At 53.8% G+C, this 23,808-nt stretch overlaps 1 protein-coding gene and 1 long non-coding RNA gene across 7 annotated transcripts; one reads left to right on the top strand and one right to left on the bottom strand.

Moving 5' to 3' along the window:
- Positions 1–1,874: 1,874 nt before the first annotated feature.
- ETNK2 (ethanolamine kinase 2) lies at positions 1,875–22,775 on the bottom strand. 6 transcript variants are annotated; one of them, XM_016936625.4, is made up of 8 exons: positions 22,321–22,774; positions 20,426–20,685; positions 17,381–17,503; positions 12,056–12,198; positions 10,783–10,866; positions 7,855–8,000; positions 5,286–5,465; positions 1,875–3,068 (listed from the first exon to the last, which is right to left on the bottom strand). In XM_016936625.4, exons 1-7 carry the CDS (start codon positions 22,576–22,578, stop codon positions 5,295–5,297), a joined length of 1,185 nt encoding a protein of 394 aa, XP_016792114.1. In that variant the 5' UTR covers positions 22,579–22,774; the 3' UTR covers positions 1,875–3,068; positions 5,286–5,294. The 6 variants fall into 6 exon arrangements, with proteins under 6 accessions (XP_016792114.1, XP_003308752.3, XP_016792133.1 ...); XM_003308704.6 differs by having other exon boundaries at positions 5,286–5,359; positions 22,321–22,771; XM_016936644.3 differs by lacking the exon at positions 17,381–17,503 and having other exon boundaries at positions 5,286–5,359; positions 22,321–22,771.
- On the top strand, positions 12,197–14,067 carry LOC104004603 (uncharacterized). The gene is made up of 2 exons (XR_677594.5): positions 12,197–12,757; positions 13,390–14,067. It is a non-coding gene; the product is annotated as an uncharacterized LOC104004603 (long non-coding RNA).
- Positions 22,776–23,808: the final 1,033 nt, after the last annotated feature.

The following is a 23,808-nucleotide window of genomic DNA, read 5'->3' as shown; positions in this document are numbered from 1 at the left end:
CAGGCAGAGGTGGGAGGAGGAGCTGGCGGCGGCGCCTGCCCCCTAGTGGTCACGATGGAGAGCTGCCCATTGCACCTCCCACTCCCCTCAGCCCTCTGCCCTCCGGCCCTCCGCTCTCCGCCCTCCGCCCTCCCCTCTCCGCCCTCCCCTCTCGGCCCCCGGCCTCCTCCACTCCACTGGTGGGTCCAAACCAGGTCCTGCCAGTCTCAAGACTCTCCCAGCCTGGCTCATTCCCACCTGTCGGTCCTGAGTTCCTCTTCCCTCCCCCAAGTCCTCTTGTCTTGCCTGCCTTATTCCCTCTGCTGAGACACAGTATCGGGTCCTGGAGCCCCACCCCCTGTCCCATGAGAGGCAGGATGGGGCCAGGTGGTTGGAGAGGCCAGGAGCAGAGTGCTGTGGTCATTACCAGGAAAGCTGGGCCACAAGTTCGTCCCCTCCGTGCGTCTCCAGCAGAGACCGAGGGGCAGAGCCCGTTGGGAAGGTGAATGTGCCCAGGTGTCCTTTAACTAGAGCTCTTTGCTAAGAGTCCTGGAAGGGGCCCGAGGGGGTGGAACCCGGATCACACTGGGAGGCTCCCAGGCCTGGTGCTCAGCCAGGAGGACAGGAGTGCTGGTTAGCCTGGGGTGGCAGTGAAACGAGCCAAGGTGGAACTCCCAGACTTTGAGGGACAGGGTTGTGTTCCCTGCCACCACACCGGCTCACTCCCCTGGAGGACTGGGGGAAGGAGAATGCTTTCTCAGAGGCGGCAGTGGGATGATGTCTGCTGTTAATTCCTTCCCATACAGATGGTGGCCAGGACCTTAGGGGCACAGGACAATACCCAGGGGGGCTCTGTCCCAGCCATTCCCTACTCACCACTGCAACACTTATCTCCAGCGCAACAGCATCAAGACCCAGGAGGCTGGAAACAAAGCTGGCTTCACAGTGTTAATTCTGCCCTCAATTCCAGAGGTGGCTCGGAGAGGAACAAGGAGCGGGGACACTGCTTTTTAGTCCAGACAGGTAGTGTCTATGACCACCTGACCCCACAGGTGACCCCTACCTGCCCAGCCCTGGCACCATCCCTATGCCTGGGCACCTCTTTCGCCCGTGTGCCCCCACTGGCACCCCCCGAGGCTGCTGCCCATGGAGGGCCTGGCTATGCTGGATTACCATGACCTTGAAAGCTCCAGCTGCAGGTGCCAGCTCCAGTGGTTGCCATGGCACCAGGGTGATTTTTGCAGGCAAAAGCCAAACAACCAGAGTCCACCTGGCAGGCTGCTGCTGCTGTTGCCTCTGCTGCCCCTAAGGGCACTGGGCACTTACTAGCAGGGGGGCAGTCCTGGAGCAGCTGCTGCCCAGTGCACAGCCTGGGAGGTATAGCCGGAGTGACTGGGCTGCTAAGAGGGGTGCCCCCTTCTCATCTTTGAGTTTCTGCTCTTCCTTCTGGCCTTCTGAAAAAGGGACAGATTGGTTCCAGAAATCACTCCTGCCTGTTCTCAGGCAGAGCAGCCCCTTCCTCACCCCACTGACAGCTGGGAGCCAGACATGACCGAGGAAGGTGTCCTGAGCACTTCTATTTAGAATGTCACTGGTTCATCTCCTGGGACAACCAAAGTCCTTGTAATCCACAGCCTAGTTCCCCCTAAGCAGTGCTTTACCGGGTTTAACTGGTAGGTTCTACTAAGAGAGTCAAAGGCACAGAAGCTGAGTGAGAGAAATAGGGGGCCCTGCCCAGAGCCTTCGGAGCTAGGTGCACAGGAGGATGTGTGCAGGCGGCTACCTTGACTTCAGCATGAAGCCCAGGTGGAGGGGGGATATCAGGAGGGGTTACAGCACTCCTCAGCCCCCACGCAGGGGTCAGTTCCTCACCATTGTCACTCAAGACACAGCAGTCCGGAAATGAACATTTTAATGCAGAAAGAAAACCATGATAATTTACAAATGAATCACTTTCTGGGCCAGAGCCAGGAAGGCCCCAGGAGCTGTGAGGGCAGAAAGGAGGTGGAGGCTGTTGAGTGTCCGGGCAACCAGTTTAGTCAGCACCTTTCTGATGGGATCCTGCCCAGGCTCTCCCACGATAGGCCCTGGGGGGCCCTGCCCCCCACCCCATCCTCTTGGCTCCCTCTAGTCATTCCAGATAGGAAGACCTCGGGTCAGCTTCAGGACATAAAGTAGAGCTGGAGAGACATCCCTGGAAGGAGGGCCTGAGGGCCAGGGAGGGAACAAGGCAGGAGACTGCTGGTTCTGGTTTTGGCCACCTCACCCTTGGCCACGTCCCCTCCGGCTAAGCCACAGCACAAAGCAGAGCCAGGCTCTGGAGGCCCAGGGCCTCACCACTCCCTCTCCTGTCCCCCCAGCAGGGGGACAAAACAGAAGCACAGGAGAGCACGTTGGGGAGCATGTTTCCTCGGGCTGAGGTTTGACTGGATCTGGTTTGGAGAAGGTGAGGGATCTCAGAGGAGGTGGCTGCTAGGGAAGATGTCATGCTCAATTCTTGGCCCCCACCCATCACCAAGATAGGTACATCCATGTGTCAGAGTTGGTGTGATGCTGGTTTGGAGCTCAGCACCTCCCACATGGGGCGTGCAGGGGGAGACGGACTGGAGGCTCAGGGCACTGGAGGTAGAAAGAAGCCCTCCCCGCCTCCTTCCCCAGGCCAGGAAGGGGTAAACACACATATAAGGCAGCCCCAATTCCAGCAGGGCCTGAGGCTGGGAATGATGTGTTTCCCAGGGGTGGTTATGGTTCAGGACCTGGCTGCAGGCACTTCCTCCCAAGCCTGGTGGGGTGAAGGGGACCCCCGGAAGGGGGTCCTATCAGCCCCTCCAGACAGGAGAATGAGGTCTTCAGTGGCAACCACTGGGGTCTGGCGGCAGGGACAGAGCCTTCTCCCTGGACACCCATGTGTCCCCTCTCCCACCTTGTCCAAGGGTGTGGATCCCAGAGTGCAGAATTGAGCTCTGGAGAACAGGTCTGGCCAGACAGATGGGTAGGGGAGGGATGGGGTGGCTGGTCACTTTGGCATCTCCAAGGCTGACGCTTGAGGCTTCACCTTGAAGTACTGGTTGAATCGGATCACTGCGTACCTGTGGGGAAGACAGAAGGAAGCTGGGTGTGAGGAAGAAAGCCAGGTGGGCCCTGCTGGGGGTGCTGACATCATGAGAAAAGTTTTTCAGTGGCTCTAGGCCTATCTAAGTCTGAGCAGATCAACCCCAACCCAGACTGATTAGTATTATTATTTATTTTGCTTCTTTTTAAAATTTTTAATATTTATTTATTTTGAGACAGGGTCTGGATGGCATGATCTTGGCTCACTGCAACCTCTGCCTCCCGGGCTCTGATGATCCTCCCACTCAGCCTCCAGAATAGCTGGGATTATAGGTGCACGCCACCATACCTGGCTAATATTTGTATTTTTTGTAGAGACAGGGTTTCGCCATGTTGCCCAGGCTAATCTTGAACTCCTGAGCTCAAGCAATCCGCCTGCCATGGCCTCCCAAGGTACTGGGATTACAGGCATGAGCCACCGTGCCCAGCCTATTTCTTTTTTAACTTCAACTACATTTTTTTTCTTCTTAGATCAGACTAGAGAAACCCTTCCACAAACATGCTTGTTTGGAGTTTTGTTTTTACAGTTCTATATTGTTAAGTATATTCACATTGCTGTGCAAATGAATATCTACAACCTTTTCCTTTTGGACAACCGAAACTAGACCTATTAAGCAATACTCCCCATTGCTCCCTCTCTCCACCCCCTGGCAACAATTCTACTTGGTTTCTATGGATTTGACTACTTTAGTTATCTCTTATAGAACCATATTTGTCTTTTTGTGACTGGCTTATTTAGCATAATGTCCTCAAGATTCATCCATGTTGTAGCAAGTGACAAGATTTCCTTCGTTTTTAAGGCTAATATTCTATTGTATGTATAGACCATATTTTATTCATTCATTCATCTGTTGACAGACATCTGGGTTGCTTCCATCTCTTGGCTACTATGCCAAGAATAATGTTGCCGTGAACATAGGTATATAAATATTTCTTTGAGAGTTTGCTTTCAATTATTTTGGCTACCCACCAAGAAATGAGATTGTTGGATCATACGGTAGTTACATTTTTATTTTTTGAGGAACCACCCTACTGTTTTCCATAGTAGCTCACCATTTTACATTCCCACCAATGATGCAGAAAGGTTCCAATTCCTGCACATCCTTACCAACAATTATTATTTTCTGTTTTTTAACAGCAGCCATCCTAATGGGTGTGAAGCAACATCTCACCATGCTTTGCTTTTTTTTTAAATTAAATTTTATTTTTTTTATCATTTTATTTTATTTTGAGACGGAGTCTCTCTCTGTCGCCCAGGCTGGAGTGCAGTGGCGGTCTCTTGGCTCACTGCAAGCTCCTCCTCCCAGGTTCACGCCATTTTCCTGCCTCAGCCTCCCAAGTAGCTGGGACTACAGGCGCCCGCCACCACGCCCGGCTAATTTTTTGTATTTTTAGTAGAGATGGGGTTTCACCATGTTAGCCAGGATGGTCTTGATCTTCTGACCTCGTGATCCACCCGCCCCAGGCTCCTAAACTGCTGGGATTACAGGCATGAGCCACCGCGCCCGGCCTCACCATGCTTTTCATTTGCATTTCTCTAATAGTTGTGAACACTTTGAAACCAGGGTAGTGATTCCCTTTCAGCTGAAGGTGGGTGAGGAGGAGAAGGGCAAGGCCCTGGACCAGAATGGAGGGAGAAATGATTCCTGGCCTTAGGGACATAGGAGCCTCACAGGACGGGGACTCCCTGAATCATCAATATGCAAGCAGCGGCTAGCTACTGAAGGAGTAGCTGGGTCTGACGCCCAACCAGAAGGCAGCATGGTAAACCCTTAACCACTGCATGGCTTCAGCAAGTCACTTCTGCTCTCTGGACCTCTGTCCTCTCTGCTGTAAAATGAGGGTAAGACCTACAGTCGTTTAGACTGATTTTCAACGATTCCATCCACCACCAGGCTCCGTGGATAGGTGTGCTGGAAGCAGGGTGGGGAGTGGAGTAGGCGGTAGGATTTGGTGGGGACTAGCACACCTCCTACGAGGAACAGGGAGGATGTGACACTTCTCTTTTCAGAGTGGTACTTTCCTGGCATCCCCTGGGGATAGTGGCCCCGCTGGAGATGAGCTGGAACGGGGGCGAGTCAGCAGAGCAAGGGAGCGGACTCTGGGCATTCTGCCTGGGCTGTCCTTTGCCCATACCCTGGGCTCAACCAAGGCTCTCCCTTTTCTCCACGTCCCACCATCACCCCCACACTTACCTGAGGAAATCAAAGTCGATGGTGGAGTACTGGTTCTGGATGAGGGCCCAGAGAGCCCAGAAGAAGTGAGACGCCTGGAAACAGACCAGAGAGGGTCAGCCTGGCAATCTCCCCATGCCTGTTTCCGACTCTACAGCACTGGAGGGATGCAGTCATTGTGGAAGACACACAGCTAGGACCCTGGAAGAGATGTGGCGGGGTCTCCCTAGCACATGCTGGGGAAATTCTGGAGGCCAAGTCACTGCACAGCATTTGGCGCCTCCACTCCTGCTAGAGAAAGGTGGGCAGAGCTAGTTCTACCGAGGCCCTAATGTTTACCAACCCTAAGGCAGGTAGTCAGCAGTGAGGAATTTTGGGGGGTTCCCACAACCTAAGCAGGACCCACACTCCACCTCTGGCCTCTTCCCTATCCAGGGAAATCTCTTGGAGTCTTCAAGGCCAAGGTAGGATCCAGGCCAAGATGAACCCCTAAGCCAGAGGTTAGGCTTAATGGCCAGTGGGGAGCTGGTGCCTCTCAGGAAGGTGCAGGGAAGGAAGAGTGATGGGCAGCAGTGCCCTGGCCACGTGTCTGCTGGAAGATCCCTACACTAACCTCCTCCACTCCTTTTCCTCTCTCCTGGGAGGCTGGTTGGGTTGGAAAATGAACCTAGATATGGAAACAAGAATCCCCCAAGTCTAGGCATTTGCTAAGCCTCAAACCGTGCTCTCCTTGTGGCTAGAGGTACCCACCAGGCCCATGTCACCTCAGGCTCAAGAAGCCAGGGATTGGATGGGAGGAGGGTGAGGATCAAAAAACTACCTGTCACACACTGTGCTTATTACCTGGGTGATGAAACAATCTGTACACCAACCCCGGTGACAGGCAGGTTACCTATATAACAAACCTGCACGTGTACCTCTGAATCTAAAATAAAAGTAAAAAAATAAAATAAAATAAAGCCAGGGAGCTGCGGTTCCCGTCTACCCCTGAACAAACACTAGTGATGCCATCACTTTCCCATGTGAGTCCCCCAACCCTTGTGGCTCTCCCATCCCATTCCCATCCCATCCCAGAATCCTCCTCACTCAGGGGTTGGCTACAAAGTACCTCCCTCCACTTTATTTCCTTTCCATTCCTTAAAAGGGGCATAGATAAGCTAGCACATGTGAATGATCACTAAAAAACTTAGCAAGAGGAAGGCTTGTGCTTAAGACTGAGGAGGAAGAACCTAATGTAGACTCAGTTTTGTGCCAGTGAGGAAAACAGAATAGGGAATCCGAAATTACAGAAAAGTAAAGATTGTATTTAGCTCTCTTCTGTACTGTGAAATTCAGGGCAGCTGACTTGTCTTCTTACTTATGCAAGCTGACATTAGCAATCCCTGGGCACACACCGGTGGAGACCTGGCATGAACCAGGTATCTTGGATAAGGGGCATTCAAAATTGAGAACTGACAGCACAGTCATTTGAGTGGGAAGAGCCTGTTGGAAAAAGCTTACTTAGAGTTCTGAGTCAGTGGAGGTAGTTACACGGAAGTATTAGAGCTTGATATTCTGTATCTTCTCTAAAGGTTAAAAATATATATATGTATATACACACACACATATAGCCAGGCATGGTAGCTCACGCCTATAACCTTAGCTACTCAGGAGGCTGAGGTGGGAGGATCATTTGAGGCCAGGAGTTAGAGACCAGCCTGGGCAACATAGCAATACCTGATCTCTACAAAAAGTTTAAAGAAATTAGCCGGGCATGGTGGCACACATCTGTAATCCTAGCTACTCAGGAGGCTGAGGTGGGAGGATCGCTTGAGCCTGGGAGTTTCAGGCTGCAGTGAGCTATGATTGTGTCACTGTGCTCCAGCCTGGATGACAGAGCGGGACCCTGTCTCAAAAAAAGTATATATATATATATATGCCGGGCATAGTAGTTCACTCCTATAATCCCAACACTTTGGGAGGCAGAGGCGGGCGAATCACCTGAGGTCAGGAGTTCAAGACGAGCCTGGCCAACATTGTGAAACCACGTCTCTACTAAAAATACAAAAAAACTAGTTGGGTGTGGTGGTACATGTCTGTAATCCCAGCTACTTGGGAGGCTGAGGGCAGGAAAATGGCTTGAACCTGAGAGGCGGAGGTTGCAGTGAGCCGAGATAGCGCCATTGCACTCCAGCCTGGGCAACAAGAGTGAGACTCTGCCTCAAAAAAAAAAAAAAGAGTATATATACATATATATGGATGAATTTAACTGCAGCATGAAGGGCTGAGGTTAGGCAGTAGAAAGAGCTACTTATTCAAACAAGGGAATTGCTAACACAGGAAGCTAGGATATTTCTTGGAAGTATTTCTCTAGAAAGGAGAGAGCCTAGACTTGGTGGGGCTTGGGGAGCAGGGAACAGGGCATCAAGTATTAAGAGCTGCCTAAGATGGCTCTTCCCAGGCTTCACCTCTAGGGTGGGGTCAGGAGCCGGGGATGGGTGTCCCCAGGCTCTCACCTGACCCTGGGCTCTGGGTAGGAGGCTAGGTGGGTCACCAGTCCCTCCTGCTAACTCCGCCTTTCCTGCCCCAGCCCTAGTCATAAGGCACTCACCAGGGCAAACTTGTTGACTTGCACGTAGAGCCTTTGCACCTCCCTGGGGGTCACGGCCATCCCCTTTTGTGCCTGCAGGTAGTAGTGCAGCCACTGCAGCTGGGTCTCCCGCGCCGGGTACAGGCAGTAATCCACCTCATTCACGCCTGATGGGGAGGCAGGCCAGACAAAGTTGCTCAGAGATGGGCCCACCAAGGGTCTCCTCAAGCTCAGTAGGTGTTCCCATCTCCCCTCAAACTCCCATCTCCTTTGATCTTTGGGGCTGTGCCCAAGGAGGCGGCCTGAGAAGGCAGCTTCTTTGATTACTAAACTCAGCTAGTGTGGGGTCTACCCCATCCCAGCTAGGAGCACTGCTTCTGTGGGATTGAGGAAAGCAGAGAGAGAGGTAGACTGGTTAAGGGGCAAGACACTGTCCTGGGAGTGACAGGAACCCCTCAAGACAGCACCACTGTCTCTCCCAACCCCTGCACAAAAATGATGGTGCACAGGAGGCCCTCAGTTAAAAGCACTGGATAAGCATTACTAGCCCTAGGTCTTATGCCAACCTTGTTAGCCTTAAGGGAACTCTTTTCTATCACTGACCGAAATTTCTTCATTTATCAAATGAGGGAGCCGGACTTCATGTAGGGATATCAAACATGGCTTCCTGGTGTTAAGCTGGCTACTTAAAAACATCACCTGGAGAGCACCCCCACCCCAGTCCAGTTCCCCGGATGGCTCTGATGTGTAGCCAGGCTGGGAACCCATGGATCAGATGGCTCTGGTTTCTTCCAGCCCCACCATAGCCCTCCAGCTGCCAGCCCAGTACCACCAGCCTCATCCTGGGCATGGTAGAATAAACCACAGCTTCAGAGCTGGTACAGAAAGAAGTGGTTTAAGACAGGAGGACCAGGACTGGGCCACCTTCTCTAGGGTTCCCTCCTTCCTCTTCTTCTTGTCCTTCTCAAGCTTCCTTTATATCCCTGGAGAAACATACACAGTCTCCTGAGGCTCCAGGAGCGTGGCTAGAAAAGAATCTCCTGGAACAGATGTACAAACGGAGGCCCAGAGAGGAGAAGAAATGCACCCAAGGTCATATGGTGGTTAGAGGCAGAGTCAGGGCTGGAACTCTCATCTCCCAATGCCCAGAACTGTGTCTTCCTCACTCCTGCGCACCCATGAGGCCCCTCTCCCTAGGTCTGGATCTCCCTAGCTCTCTTCCTTCCCCCAGGCTAGGTTCTTCCTCCTCCATTCTCAACTTGAGAGCAAGCTGCAATCTACCCCTTTGGAGAAATTCCAGTTGGATTTTGCTCTGTGCTGTGGGCAAGGAGGACTTAAAATGCTTAAGAATTATCCCTTGTGGAAAGGCCAGGGGGCCTGGCAGCCAAGCATTCCCAGACCCAGGGCCCTGCCAGTGCCAGCCTCTGCTCCATGCCACACCCCGAGGCTCAGCTGCTCTGCCCAGCAGAGGCTCCATCACCCTGGGGGTTCCTAGGTGTACTCTCAGGTACAATCGTTGCTCGACAGATTGATCACCTGGGGTTCCAGAAGGAACACAATTGGCCTGATGGGGCTGGAGAATGGCTGTCCAGTTGGCCTGGGCATGCCTCTCTATCCTGAGCCACAGGGCCTGGCCCCATCATGTGAACACTTTACCGTGCTAGTCTGGGGACAGCTCTCCAGCCCCAGTGTCCAGCTCCATCCATGTGAGTTGCCTCCTCAGTTCCATCTAATTAAGCCCTCAAGCTGGAAAAACCTGCCCTGCTTCCTCTACACAAATGGTTCCATTGTGCATACTATGCCTTTATAGAACACCTGCCTACCCCTAGGAATCACCCCCCTATCCTGCCTCTTCCATCCCCACTCCCAGAAAGCTTCGCAGTCTAATCACAGCAGCAAACACCAATACAATGCTTAGTATGTGTCATACATATGTGTGTGTGTGTCTCATATCAACACTATGAGGTAGGTACTATCATCATCTCCATTTTATAGGGGCACAGAGAAGGTAAATAAACTGCCCAAGGGTCACACAGCCAGTAAGCAGCAAAGCCAGAAACTGAACTTAGGGAGTCAAATTACATAGCACATATTTAGATCCTACTTAGATGACTCTCATCAGGCCACCAGGCAAACAGCTACTTGTAGCTTGTTCTGCTCCTTATCTACATGTAAGGCCCTCATGTACAATTGCGCCAGTTGTACTGGGTATAAAGGAGCTTGGACAAAGGAGTGGAGGCTGAAGTCATCCTGTGCTGTGCTAGCCAAGCTGCAGCAATCGTCTAAGCTGGGTCTGCCTGGAGGAAGGGGTCTTTTTCTAATTCATGTACCAAGCTGAGTTACCAAAGTGCCATATGGGCTAGGAGAGGTCTGCTCTGTGTATGTGAGTCCTGTTTCCTCCAATGAGACTTGGAACTCTCTAAAAGCAGGCTGTGCCTTAACCCCTTAAGCTGTGATATTTTGGAGGACAAGAGCTATCTAGCCTCTACCCTCTAAGTACAGAACCACCTCTGGCCCTCCCCATACCCTGGCCCTGGTCCCCATCCTAAAGAGGGTGCTTTGAACGTTGGTCAAATATAGTCCTGTATTGCCTAATGACAGGGATACCTTCTGAGAAATGCACCATCGGGTGATTTTGTGTGATCACAGTGTACTTACACAAACCTAGATGGGATAGCCTACTACACACCTAGGCTGCATGGTATACCCTGTTGCTCCTGGGCTACAAACCTGTACAGCATGTTACTGTACTGAATACTGTGGGTAACTGTAACACAATGCTAAGTATTTACGTATCTAAACATGTCTAAACATAGAAAAGGTACAGTAAAAATATGGTACCTATTACCGTAAATATACAGTAATCTCATAGGACCACCATCTACATGCGGTCAGTCATTGACTGAAACACCGCTACAAAGCACATGACTGTAGAAATGCCCCTCTCACCTGCAAACTCATTGAAATGGTTGCCAATGTCAAAAGCTTGGTAGTTGTAGCCAGCATATTCATAGTCAATGAACCGCACGTGACCTATGAAGTAGAGGAGAGTCGATGAGAGCTGGCCCAGGAGATCTGGCAACAGAGCCTGGTCAAGCTTCCACAGACCTCTGGGATGCACCCACTGAGTGATGCCGTCCTCTGCAGCAACACTGCCCAACCCCATCGCTGCAGCAGTCTTCCAAGCTACTTCCATTCATCCATCCATCCATCCATCCTTCCATCTATCCATCTGCCCTTCCCAGCTCCCAGTGTCCCTCTCACACAGCTGGATCTTCAGGCTCTCCTCATCTAAAGACAGCTGTCCTCAGCATGGCTAAGGATCAGGAATAAAGCTAAGTATTAATACGCCCTGGGGTGATGCCCTCATCAGCAACACCAGGAGGTGTTCGTTCTCTCTCTTTCTTGGCACAGATTTTTGTTTGTTTGTTTTTGTCTTTTTTTTTTGAGACAGAGTCTCGCTCTGTCGCCCAGGCTGGAGTACAGTGGCATGATCTCGGCTCACTGCAACCTCTGCCTCCCTGGTTCAAGCGATTCTCCTGCCTCAGCCTCCTGAGTAGCTAGGATTACAGGTACACACCACCATGCCCAGCTAATTTTTGTATTTTTAGTAGAGATGGGGTTTCGCCATGTTGGCCAGGCTGGTCTTGAACTCCTGACCTCATGATCCACCCGCCTTAGCCTCCCAAAGTGCTGGGATTACAGGCGTGAGCCACCGCGCCTGGCCAGACTTTTTTTTTTTTTTTTTTAATAGGGTCTTGCTCTGTTGCCCAGGCTGGAGTGTAGTGGCTCCATCATGGCTCACTGCAGCCTCCACATCCCAGGCTCAAGTGATTCACCTGCCTCAGCCTCCCGAGGAGCTAGGACTATAGGCATGTACCACCATACCAGGAAAAGTTTTGTGTATTTTTTTTGTAGAGACAGGGTCTCACCACATTGCCTGGGCTGGTCTTGAATTCCTGGGCTTAAGCAATCCACATGCCTTGGCCTCCCAAACTGCTGGGATTATAGGCATGAGCCACTGAGACTGGCCCTTGGCACAGACTTTTCAAAGTGGGAATTTTTTATTTCCTTTCCCCCTTCCCTCCTACAAATTAACTTAAGACCTAAATCCAGGTCTAACTTTTGCTTGTCCAAGTGCCAGCCAGAAGAACAGCTCCATGAAGCCAGCTAACCAACCAACCAAAACCCTGCTGCTGCCCCGGGGCCAGAGAAGCCGTACCTTTGATGCTGTCATAGATGATATTCTTGCAGAGCAGGTCATTGTGACAAAACACCACAGGGGACTCCAGCTGGGACAGATGCTCCTTCAGCCAGGCCAGCTCCCGTTCCAACACCTCTACCTTAGGGACATCTGCAGAAAGGCTGGGCAGTGGCAAAAAAGGTAGCCAGTGAAAGGAGGGCTGATAGACAGGTGCTTGGCCTCAAGAGCCCTGAATATGAGCCTCATCACTCCCTCAGTCTTACTGCAGGGGGCCTTGGAAAAATGGCCAATCTCTTAGACCCTCACTTTTATCATCTGTAAAATGGCACCGAGGCGTCCTGTCCTTCTGACTCCTCTGGTTATGCTAGGAAGCTGATAAAGACATGGGCGTCAAAGCATGAGGCAGAGCATAAAAGTCACTGACTGAGGGCATCCCTGCTACTTTGTGAAAGGAACAGGAGGGTAAGGAAGGAGACACAGGGAAAGGACAAGGCAGGTGAGAACGAGTGTCCAGACCTGGGGATTCCAGACTAAGAACAAGGGCAACAGGAGCAGTGGGGAGAGATGCAAAACAGACCTGATCTTAGGATGCTGGGAAAACTCCCCAGGAGGCGGTACAGCTCCCTAAGTCGAGCTGACTCCCACAAAGATCCTCCCCAGGAGGAAGAGTAGTGCCCTGGCAGGGAGCTGGAGCAATGGAGCTCTCTTGAGGAGGCAGAGGTATGTCCTGGTATGCACCCCCCTCTCACCCCAGCAGCTGACCATGTCACAGGTAGAAAGGATCAGAGAGACGGTCTGGTCTAACCTCTCATCTCACAAACAGACTATCGGCTCACATGAGAAAGCAAACTAAGAACTTCTTTAGCTCACTCCTACACTGTCAAAGGAACATTAAAGCCTTCAATGGAGAGCATGCTTGCTTTGTGGCTCCCCATTGACTCATCCCTTCTACCTTGAGTTATGAGTAAGTGTTCCCTTGTCCCAGACCCCTGCCATATCATGCAAGTGCAACCTGGGGGCATGAACAAAGATGCATGGGTCAACCTCTCCTGCTGCCCCACCCCCATCCCAAGCACTCAGCAGCCATTTCTGCTGAAAGAAACACATGTTGAGGAATGAAGAAATCAGCCAATCAATCAAGTTATCAGAGGCCATGTGGAAGTCTGATGAGGGTCCACTGTGCTTGTGTGCTCTGAACTTTGGTCCCCAGGAGGCACACAGGTCTGTGTACACTGAAAAGGCCAAACGCTTATCACAGTCCTTAAAAAACCTAGAACCACCAATGGGCAGAGGGGAGGAGGCTGGGCTTTTATCTCCATTCCTGTGTCACCTGTTTGTGTTTCTCTGTCCAGGGTAGCAAGAGCACATAGAGAAGGATGAGGACGAGACCGGCCCTCTCTCACCTTCCCACAGGACAGACCGATCACTCCCTCACCCAGCCCAGGGGCCAGAACACGAGAAAGAGTATTCAGTGACTGAGGCACTCCTCTGCCCCCTCTGGAGAAGGAAGAGAGGACAGGGTCCCTTCCAGGCTTTGAGAAGGTCAAAGCTCAAGAAGATCTGAGGTTATCTAGTCCAGCCCCATTGGGAAACTGAGGCTCAAGGAAGGAAAGAGCCTCCCTCCAAGCCTCCAGATACCTCTTGCACTGCTGGATCCTTTACTTCTTCATTTAAGGAAAGCAGTCCTCGGCCCGTCCAAGGATCCAAATCGAATGGAGTCTCCTAATTGTGAGGGCTGTGCACTCTCTCTGAAGGCCTGGGTGCCCCTCAGAGGTTCTGCAAAGGCCTCTCTGAGTCCAGGGAGTCTGCTGGGAGAGGTGATATGGGGGAGGCCTCCCCCATGCTTCCTGGAGTTTATCTGTGCCGACAGGTCTGCGTAAGATGTGTTTCAGTCCTGGCTCTCCTTAAGAAGCTACCTTTTAAGATTCCTTTTTTTTTTTCTTGGACTGAGACCATCAAAAGGGAAGAATTAGGAGGGTTCCTTTGGTTTGCTCAGGTCCCGGCCTGAAAAACATGGCTCTGACATCCAAGATGCCTGCTGCTCTGTCCCTGACTTCAGTCTGAACCCCACCCTGCCCACCCCAAGGCCACGCAGATGGTTACTGTGGGAACAATCCCAGCCTTCTATCTCCCCGGGGCCTCCCTCCCTGCTCTGCTTCCCTCCCCTGAGCACTTGAAACATCGCCAGCTTTGCTACCTTCAGTCCCGCCACCACGGGGCTCTTTCAAGGCTGTGGGATCGGCAGAAGAGTAACCACCACCGCATCCCAGAAACACTGCCCAGGAAAAACTGCTCCTTCTGCTCCTCTGCCCCAGGGCCAGCAGGAGGGGAAGGAAGGGGCTGGAGGTCTCTGCAGGGAAGCCTTGGGGTTCCTCCTGATATTGGGACTGCTGCCTGGCCAGTTTCTACTCTGCTGTCAAGATCTGGACAGGCAAGAGTACTTTCTCCCCACAGGGCTCTTTCTAAGCGTTTGAGCTTACTGGTTTCACACTTTGCCCTCCCACCAACCCACCCACCAGTATCTCCTTGTGATGGCCCAACCCAGTTATCCGCCCCACGTTCTCCCAGCCACTCTGGACACATCCATGTCAGCTTAGGGCTTAGGCAGCTTAGGGCATGGATCCAACACCAAGGCTACTAAATCTATTTCCACAGGTGTCCGACACATCCTGCTCTCCATCCGCCACCTCAAGTTGCCGTAGGGCAATGTTCCTCAATCACTTGCCTCAGAATCACCTGGGGTGCCTATCAAAATGTAGCTTCCTGGCCGGGCGCAGTGGCTTACACCTGTAATCCCAGCACTTTAAGAGGCTGTGGCAGGCAGATCACTTGAGGCCAGGAGTTCAAGACCAAGCCTGGCCAACATGACAAAACCCCGTCCCTACTAAAAATACAAAAATTAGCCGGGCGTGGTGGTGGGCACCAGTAATCCCAGCTACTTGGGAGGAGGCTGAGGCAGAAGAATCACTTGAACCTGGGAAGCAGAGGTTGCGGTGAGCTGAGATCATGCCACTGGACTCCAGCCTGGGCAACAGAGTGAGAATCCATCTCAAAAAAAAAAAAAAAAAAAAGCCATTTCCTAGGGGGCAAATGCAAGACCTCTCAATTGATCTCCAAAGTTGGGCACTTCAGGGGAATCTTATGCTCAAAGTTTGGGAATCCTAGTCCTAGATCTTGTTCACTTAATCACATCACTCCCAACTGGTCTTCCTACCTCAAATCCACCCTCCCCCACCAATCTGTCCCTTATGATGCTAGAGGACTTTCTTCCTAAAGCCCAGTCCTGGTCAGGTTACTGACCTGAATCTCTGACTCAAACATCTTCATGACTTCCCGCTACTTGCTAAATTAAATATTGGCTACTTAGCCTGCCATTTAAGGCCCCTTACCACCTAGCTCCAACTCTGTAGTCCACCCCCGCCCCCAAACCCTTCCCAAGTCCTCCCAAAGATCTGCTCCAGCCAACCTCATCTACTCGTCACTCAGGAGCAAACCCTGCTCCAGCCATCTCCTCCAGTTGGAGTAGCCTCCCTGCTTATTTCTGCCATGCCACCTCTGCCAAGACAACTTTCCCTGGTTCTTCCACCCCCAGCATACATTATACACACCCTGCCTTATTTTGCAGCTGTGCATGGGCATGTCCTGTGTACCTAGATGGCTCTTAAGCTCTTTGAGGGCAGGGCCAGTGTCACATTCATTTTTAAATTGTTTTAAATCCCAGTCAATCAATGTCTGTGAAATGAAGGATTGAATAATTCAGGGTTATTAGGCAATGCCTGGAGCTCCAGGTGCTTATCTCGTCTAAATGATTGCTCATCATTGTTCTGCTTTTGGGCAGTCAGGCAGCTTAGGGCATGGATCATCCCCTAAAGAGGCTCAAAGAAGTTAAGCAACTTGGTTTGTCCAAGGTTCAAAGGTGTGACAAGAGCAAAGAGATTGGGCCAGCTCTTCTCCAGGGATTACTCCCTCCCAGTAAGGTTACCCCCAAGGTCACACAGTGACAGCACAGTCAAAGGAAGCTGCAGTATCAAGGATTATGTCTGAGCACCAGAAGCCTGGCTCTAGTTGCTAAGCTGCCACTGATCAGCGACCTTGGGCAGGTTCCATCCCCTCCCTGGGCCTCGGTTTTCCACCTGTCAAATAACAGCTGTGGGCTGAAGGGTTGGAAGGACCTGTTCTCTACAAACTGTTCTAACCCTGAGGGAAAAGGAGGTCCTTGTCCCAAAGAGAATATTTGACATACAAGGTCTGAACATGGTCAAAGAGAGGGCAGGCCTGGGCCACCTTGGACAAATAGTCCCAAAACAGTGCTTGATAAGCATGGCATGGGATGATGCAGATAAAGTCATGTATGTGTGTGACAGAGACATACTCAAAATGGGGATAGAGTTAATTATTATCTTGTCATCTTGGAAGAGGGAAGACACATCCTTCACCTCAAACCTCTTCTGCACCCTACTCCCATGAACATTTGGAACACGGGTGATAGCCAAACCCAGCAGGGAGCGTGAAGGAATGAGACTCACTGTTGCCTTTTTTTGGAGGAAGGAAGGCAAGACACCACGCTTTCCTCCAGGCCTCCATCCTTTCCTTGGCACTCAGGGTGTGTTGGGGAGTCACGCGTCTAAAGGCTTGGAGGACTCTCAGGTTGCTGGTCAGAGTGCTTAAGGGAAAACTCAGGGAACCCTGTCTTATCAGGGAAAGGCAATGTCAGGATGGGTGGTCTATCTCCTTTCCTGGGAAGAGCAGTGAGGGAAGCAGCAAGCTGTCAGTCAGAGCAAGGTGGGGGCAGGGTTCCCAAAGGCACATGGGGACAAGAAGGGTCTTGGGAAGTAGCAGGAACCTCGATGTCCCCAAGGGCTTGTCAGCTGATGAGTTGAGTTCTTCTGACTGATGCTAAACTCAGTCCCACCTCATTCTGAGGGCCCTGCCCTGCTCATGGTTCAGAAGGTGGGGCAGGTGGAAAGAGCCCTGGGCTGGGAAACAGAAGCCCTGCCTCTTACAAGCCCCATAACACTGGGCCAAGCTCAGTCTCTGAGCTTCGGCATCCTCTAAGTAAAATGGGGAAATGTCCCCAACCCTGGTCCCTGCCACAATCAAAGAGTGAAGGAGAAATGAGCACATGGGTATAAAACTGCCCATCTAAGCTCCTTAGTCAGCAGGCCCAACTCTGCTTGGAGACAGAGGCTTACCGACTAGGACTGAAGGGACTGCAGGAGAAACTCCCCAGCCTCCTCCCCGAGACCTGAGCCCTTAAACCTCCTAGCAGGGTGGGCTGGAGCCAAAAGGATGGGGAAGGGAGATCATATTAAGGCAGCCTTGGACCCTCCCAGATCTTTGTACCTGGGGTTGATCTCGTTCTTCACAAGCGTGAAATAATTGTGCATCTTGTGCCAGAGGATGGGCTTGGGCAGGCTGCCGTTGGCGTGGATAGTATGAATCTTTGCCATTTCTAAGGCGATTAACCTACAGCAGGGAACAGGAAGAGTAGAGCATCAGTGCTGGGACATTGCCTTCCCCACTCATTTCCTCCTGGCCAGATAGGGACCCTCCAGGCCCACCAGGGCACTTGCCAGAGGGCCAAGGATGGGATGATTGCAAGTCCCTTAGGAGCACAGGTCCTGCAGAAGGAAGATATCAGCAGAAGAGAGGAAAATGAATTAAGACCTTAGCCTGGCTGCTCCCTTTCCAGTGCCAGACTGGGGCTGCCTCAGGGAGCAGAAGGGCAGAGCAGTGGGGCTGTTGGTCACAGGTCAGTGGCCTTGTCCTACCCCAGTGTACCCATAGCAACTCCTGAGAACAGAGGGGCACCTGGGGATGGGGGCGGGGCTGGCCCTCCTCTCCCCGGACTCTGACCCATCCTCTCAGGGGACGTGAACATAGGTCACTTTGCACCAAGAGATCAGGGGGTGGTGATGCCAGGCAGGGAAGAAATGCCCGCCTCTTATCAGCCTGGCCAAGGTGGGGAGGGAAACAGGCTGGCCCAGGGTAGCCCCTTCCTCTGCTATAGGGAGTTGATGCTGGCGGCTGGGTGCCAAGGACGCAAAACAAGCCAGCGTTCTATTTTCAAGTTCTTCTGTGGACATTATCCAAGGTCTCAGGAGAGGATTGGGTGGTAGGAAAGGTTGCTGGGAGAAGGTGGGGGTGAATGGAAGACTGACCGGTCAGAGAAGGAGGGCCTTGATAAAGACCCCATCGCCCGAGGCCCTGTGTCCCAGCTGGGCCCTCCCAGTCCTCTTCCAGTCTTCCCTTCTGCTGTCCCACCCCCCAACCGTCTGCTAAGACTCCAACATTCAGCTTCCTTCCAACATACAGCCTCTGCCTGTTGCTTGAATAACAATCACTGGGAAAGACAACAAAGGCATTAGCTGTTTGAAACCTTGTTACCAAGCTGTTCAAGGGATATCCTTTCTCTTGCCAGGCCCTGGAAAGAGGCAGGCCATACCCTACTGGGATAACAGAGCAGTTTGGGGGTTCCTCTGGAAGCCCCCAAGGCTCCCACCTCCTAAAGGGTGGAGGAGACAAGGGGCGTGGCAGCAACCTCCTGGGTGAGAGAGGAAGGCTGTGCTTTCTTTCAGAGGCCAGAGGCCCTGGGGCAGAAGGGAACCCACCAGGGTTTGGGCAAGGCAGGGAAACAGACCTGAGACTCAGGCCTTCCCTTCCCAAAGGAAGATTCGGAACAGAGCATGAACAGAGCGTTTTCTTGAATATCAATAGGGCTGTTGTCTGGAATAGCAATGAAAGTAACCTCAACACTCAGCATTTTCACGCTGCAAAGCCTCAGCAGGCTGAGGTTGGGGGTGGGGTTCAAGGGAACATGTAGAGGGTGGCTCCTGGAGGCCTTCCCCACAGACATTCACCTTCACCCAGAGGGATGATGGTCTATCCTGGGAAAATCATCAAGGAAGGGCCTACCTCCTACACCTATCCCAATTTCGGGCTCTCCCCCAGATGTCACGTTCTTCTTCTTATGGAACCTAAATCCACCTTCAATCTTCTTGACAATGGTAATTGTTTGCGTGACAGGATGAGTGACAGCATCGGATACACAGAGGTGGAGGGATCCTGGGAGTGGTGACGACCTGACAATATCTGAGCTTATATGCACCAGATTGAGGGAGAGCTGGGGGGAGTGCAGTGGCAGAAGTCAGGACAGGGTCCCTTTGCACCCTGCTCTGACTTCACATCTCCAGTCTGGGTCCTTTTGGAACTGTTCAGCTGGAGCCTGCAAACATCCCTGCATAGGTCTGTATGCCTCTCACACCCTCAAGACACACACACACACACACACACACACTGCTACAATACACAACTCAAATATCCCGCCTGACCAGCCGCTTATGAGCATGGGGGTGGAAGAGCTCTCAGATCCTCTTCTTCTAAGTCCCTGCAGAAGGCATGCACAAACACAGCCAGGTGCATTTGGGGTTAAGTGGGTGGCAGGTGAGGAAGCAAAGAAGCTTCTTGCTCTACCCCCAGGTGGGCTTGTTTCCCCTCAGTATGCAAGCCCTCCTTCCCCTTGGATTAGCCTGGGCAGATGCCAAGGCTCCTAGGCAGATCCCCGTGCCACTGTCCCAGTGTCAGGAGTAAACCTCAGCCTGCCTTGGGCCTCACTCAAGTCTGAGTGCCCTCCATGTGGGTCATGACATTGGAGGGAGGAAGGAGGACACTGCTTGCCATCCTTGTTCTGGCACAGAGGAGAGGGAGATGCTAGGGGTCCTTCTTTGGTCCTCCCCCTTTCCAGGCTCCACAGCATTCCCAGGGCTTGAAGGAAAAGTCCAGTTCCTGGGCCCTACACATCCAAGCATTTACTGGGAGGGGCTCCCCAGGAGCCACAGGTTCTTGTGAGCCTTTGAAAGGAGGCCTTGACAGTTCCCCAAACCTGGGTTCCCACTTCGTCAAGGAGCCAGGAAGGAGCTCAGACTGGCAGAAGAGATAGCATCTCCCTGGGCTGGTAAAACCATGCTTACCCTGGATAGGGCCCATTTTCCTTGACAAACAGAGACAGAGGTAGAAAACCCTGAGTGCCCTGGGGATCTGGCTCAGATTTCATTTCTAAGGCTCTGAGATGTTTCCAGGTCAGACTTGGAGTGGGCAGAGGTTTGAGGCATGATGCCAGGAAGCAGATCTCTGCCGCACTTAGGGAACCAGGTCCTCTGCTCCCATGTTCATCACAATTCTTCCTTTCCTCCCCCAGAACTCACCCTTAAAATCTACCGAAAGCGATAGCCCCTCTCTGCAGAGCAATGCATATAAACATGCATTTTTCATGCAATTTCAGGGAACTCACAGATCTTACAACTCTCCACCATGGACCCCACATGCCAAGGATTTCCAAGCCCAAGTCCTGAAGAATAGTAGAGACAGAGGCCCTGGCACCCTCCTCACCTGAAAAGCCGGGGCTCACGGATGTGCTCAGGCTCCAGGGCCACACCCTGCATGTACTCATAGCACAGCCCATTCTGGAAGGTGCAGTAGAGTTTGGGGGCACAGCTGTGTGCTCGCAGCAGCTGGAAGTTTCTGACCTCATTCTCCCGGTCCACCAGCAGCTCCGTCCGCTCCCCATACACCCGGACCAGCACGCAGTCCTGCATGTCCTCCTCCACATAGCAGGCCACCAGCTTGTTGGTGATGCCATCCGTGAAGCGCTAGCATGGGGAGAGGACAGTGCGTGGGTGGGTGGGTGGGGCAGGATCTCTCTGGTCTCTCTCCTGGGCTCTGTAGCTCCAGCAGGAGGTGCTCATTTGAATGCCGAGCACAACCACCCCAAGCCCCCAGTGCTTTAGCCCAGTCACTCATGCTCCTCTCTGTCCCCAACCTTGGGAGTCTCCAGTCTCTATAGAGTTCAAGAAAAAAATGGTAGCTTGGGTTTAGCTCCCACACACTCCTGGGTCTGCCTCTAGTGAATGGGATTTGGCAGTGGAGAAATTTCCACACTACTTGGGAGGTAGACGCCTCCTGCTGCTCCTTACCCTCCATCCCAGTACGGAAAGAAACATCATGGACCAGAATGTGGCAGGGGAGGGCTGGGAGTTGCCCAGAACACTATGTCCTGACCAGCTGCCTCTCACCTCGTGCCGGGCAGTGTGCTCTGCTCTACCCCTTGCCCCATCCAGTGGTGGAGGTACAAGGAGGGTACTGAGGTTGGCACCCATCCCAGGACTTTAGTGGCCAGAGGTCCTTACCGGAAAAGACAGGAGACAACTGGGCTGCGAGCAAGGTTCTCTGGGCAGCAGGGTGATAAGGAGAAAGGAACCATGGAATTTACGGGGCACAATGTGACAGAGCTGGGAGGGCCCTAGAGGTCATCTGAACCAATTCTACGTAGGGAAACTGAGGCAGGAGAGGGGAGGGACTGGCAGATAGCACGTTAGATCAGTGCTGGAATTAACCTCAGGCCTGCTTGATGCCTTGACAGTCCTATACCAAACTGGGCCTTTTATTTTGAAAACGCTACTCCATCCCCAGGGCGGGTTCTGTCAGCCTCCACACTTGGTTAAGAACCTCCCCACAACTTTGCCCCCACCCCACCCCAGAATGCCTGTCTGCATGGAGCCGCTACCATTCCAGCACAAGCTACAAGCGCCCCACTCGGCACCTTCCTCCACAGGCAGCCCACAGCGGGGCTGGAGGTAGTCAGCTGGGGAGTTAGCCTAAGGCTCAGTGAGTGGCTCTGCCCACAGGTGTGTCCTGGGACCTGTGTCCAGCTGGGGCTGGGGAAGATGGCCTGTGTGGGGGTGCTGAGCCCGAGCCTGCAGCGATGGTGAGGAGCTGAGTGCTAGCTGGAATTCCACAGGGTGGCTCCTGGGACCCACAGGGGCAGCTCAGAGCCTGGAGGATTTGCTCCCACCATGGGGTGGAGAAGGGGCAGCAATGTATGCATGTATGGCTGGGTCGGGGCGGGTGGGGGGGGTCTCTTAAAAGTTCCCGCCTCCTCAGGTTTCAGAGCTGGCTGCGTACGCGCTTCTGGTCAGCGAGGGGCACCAGCACGCAGCGACAGGGGGTGCGGCCCGCACACGCAGCATGCCGACAGTGGGCAGGTGGCCACCAGGCGTGCCTAAGAGCCCCGGGAGAAGGGGGGCGTGTGCAGGGCCAAGGGAGGTGTGAGCCTAGTTTTGGTAGCGACGAAATCAATCCGTACACAAACCACGTTCCAAACCTTTCTTGCGCAGCAGCCGCGCACCCCTGGGACTGACACCCGGAAGGATGCGAGGACTGGGTCCCCGCATCCCCCTGGCAGCCCTAGCAGGACCCCATCCTCGGCCCCGCGCCCACTCCGCTACCTTAGTCCGAACTTGCTCGGGTTTCCAATGCGGCCGCAGCTCCTGGATGAGGCGCAGGGCCCCGGGAAGGATGTCGTCCGGGTCCACGGAAATGCCGAAGTACGCGACGGCGGCGGCCCTCGGGGGGCCCGGAGGCTCCCGGCAGCTGGCGCTGGCCGCCGCCTTCTCCTCCATGCCCCATGAGCACTGCGGGCAAGGCGTGTGCCTCCTCAGGTGAAAGGACGCGCGCGGCTGAGGGGCCGAAGGGGGCACAGCCATTCCCAGCAGCCCCACCCCCTCGGAGCCGCGGCAGACGCTAGCCCCGGCGGGGGGGCCCGGCGAGGGAGTGGGAGTGGTAGAGGAGGGGCCAGGGGAAGTCCATGACTCAGGCGCGAGCTGCCCGCTTCGATCGCCGGCTCGCGGCCCGCCGCCCACCGCCGACCCCGGAGCGCCGCGGCCCGCCGCGATTGTGACATCACGGGTGGCGGCCCGCGGGAACGCCCCCGGCCCGCCCCCGCCCCGGCCCGCGGGCCGCTGGGGAGCTCAGCCAGCCACCGCCGGCAGCTGAGGCCGCCGCTACCTGGAGCGCGGGGTGGGGGCGACGCCCCCCTGGGGGCCGGTGACGCCGGGGGTGGGGCCTCCGCTGGCTCCGCCCCGCCCGGGTCCCCGCCGGGGCTGGCTTCCCGGCCTCCGAGGCCGCGAGACTCCAGCTCTCTCCCGGTAGCCTGGGGTGGAGGCGGGGGAGGGCTCGTCCTGCGCCCCCACCTCATCCTGGAATAGAGAGATCCGCTGCTCCCACGACGTCAGCTTGGGCTCGCCCCTCTGTGCCCCTGCTCCGTGCCCCCAGTCCCCGGACCCCGGGAAATGGCTCTGCAGGGGCGGCCCCTGCTGCATCTCAAAGGTCCTTCCCTGCAGAGAGCCCCCCCCCCCCCCCCCAGGCAACCTCCCATCCCCGACAGAAACACACTGCATGAAGAGGGGACATTGGGTGATAGCGTTGGGGTGAGAGTGTGCCAGTCCAGCAGACTGCGCTGTCTCCTGGCAGGCCACTGAACAGCCAGGGCGTTGGAGTGTTTGGGCACATCCTGGGCAGGACTTGGGGCAAGACTGAGTTAAAGCCTCCCTCCCATCCTGAGCGTGTGAATGGAGCCAGGTAGCAGGCAAGCGGTGTACCCGAGCCCAGTGCTTTGCTTGGCATTCGGGGTGTGAAGTGGACAGACCCTCGCGCGTCCTGGGGAGGACAGCTAAATGCCTGGCGCAGCTAAGGGCCAAAGCAAGGCGTGGTGATGGCTGGGGGTGGGAAGGAAGGGGAAGGGGTGACAAGGTGTCCCGGGGCAGGTTGCTGTGGGGAGGAGACATGGAGAGAGGCCAGGCCGGCTCAGGGGGCAAGTCCCTCTACTAGCCAGATTCTCCTTTGCTCATTCTCTGCCACCTCCTGAGCAGGGCTCTGTTGGCTGCCAGCCCTATTTGTTGTAGTGAGGCCTCAGGGATCTCACTAGTCACTATCTC

Source organism: Pan troglodytes, chromosome 1 (genome assembly GCF_028858775.2).
Source record: "Pan troglodytes isolate AG18354 chromosome 1, NHGRI_mPanTro3-v2.0_pri, whole genome shotgun sequence".
Taxonomy (NCBI): Eukaryota; Metazoa; Chordata; class Mammalia; order Primates; family Hominidae; genus Pan; species Pan troglodytes.
The sequence above is the reverse complement of the archived record's forward strand: the minus strand, read 5'-3'. Positions and strand labels throughout refer to the sequence as shown.

Coding starts and splice junctions, on each gene's coding strand:
- ETNK2 (XM_054658041.2), bottom strand. CDS start 22,578: ATGGCTGTGCCCCCTTCGGCCCCTCAGCCGCGCGCGTCCTTTCACCTG. Junction 8,001..10,782: donor CCATTTCAATGAGTTTGCAG/GTGAGAGGGGCA, acceptor CCTCCCCATCAG/GCGTGAATGAGGTGGATTAC. Junction 3,069..7,854: donor AAGTCAACAAGTTTGCCCTG/GTGAGTGCCTTA, acceptor TCTTCCCCACAG/GTACGCAGTGATCCGATTCA.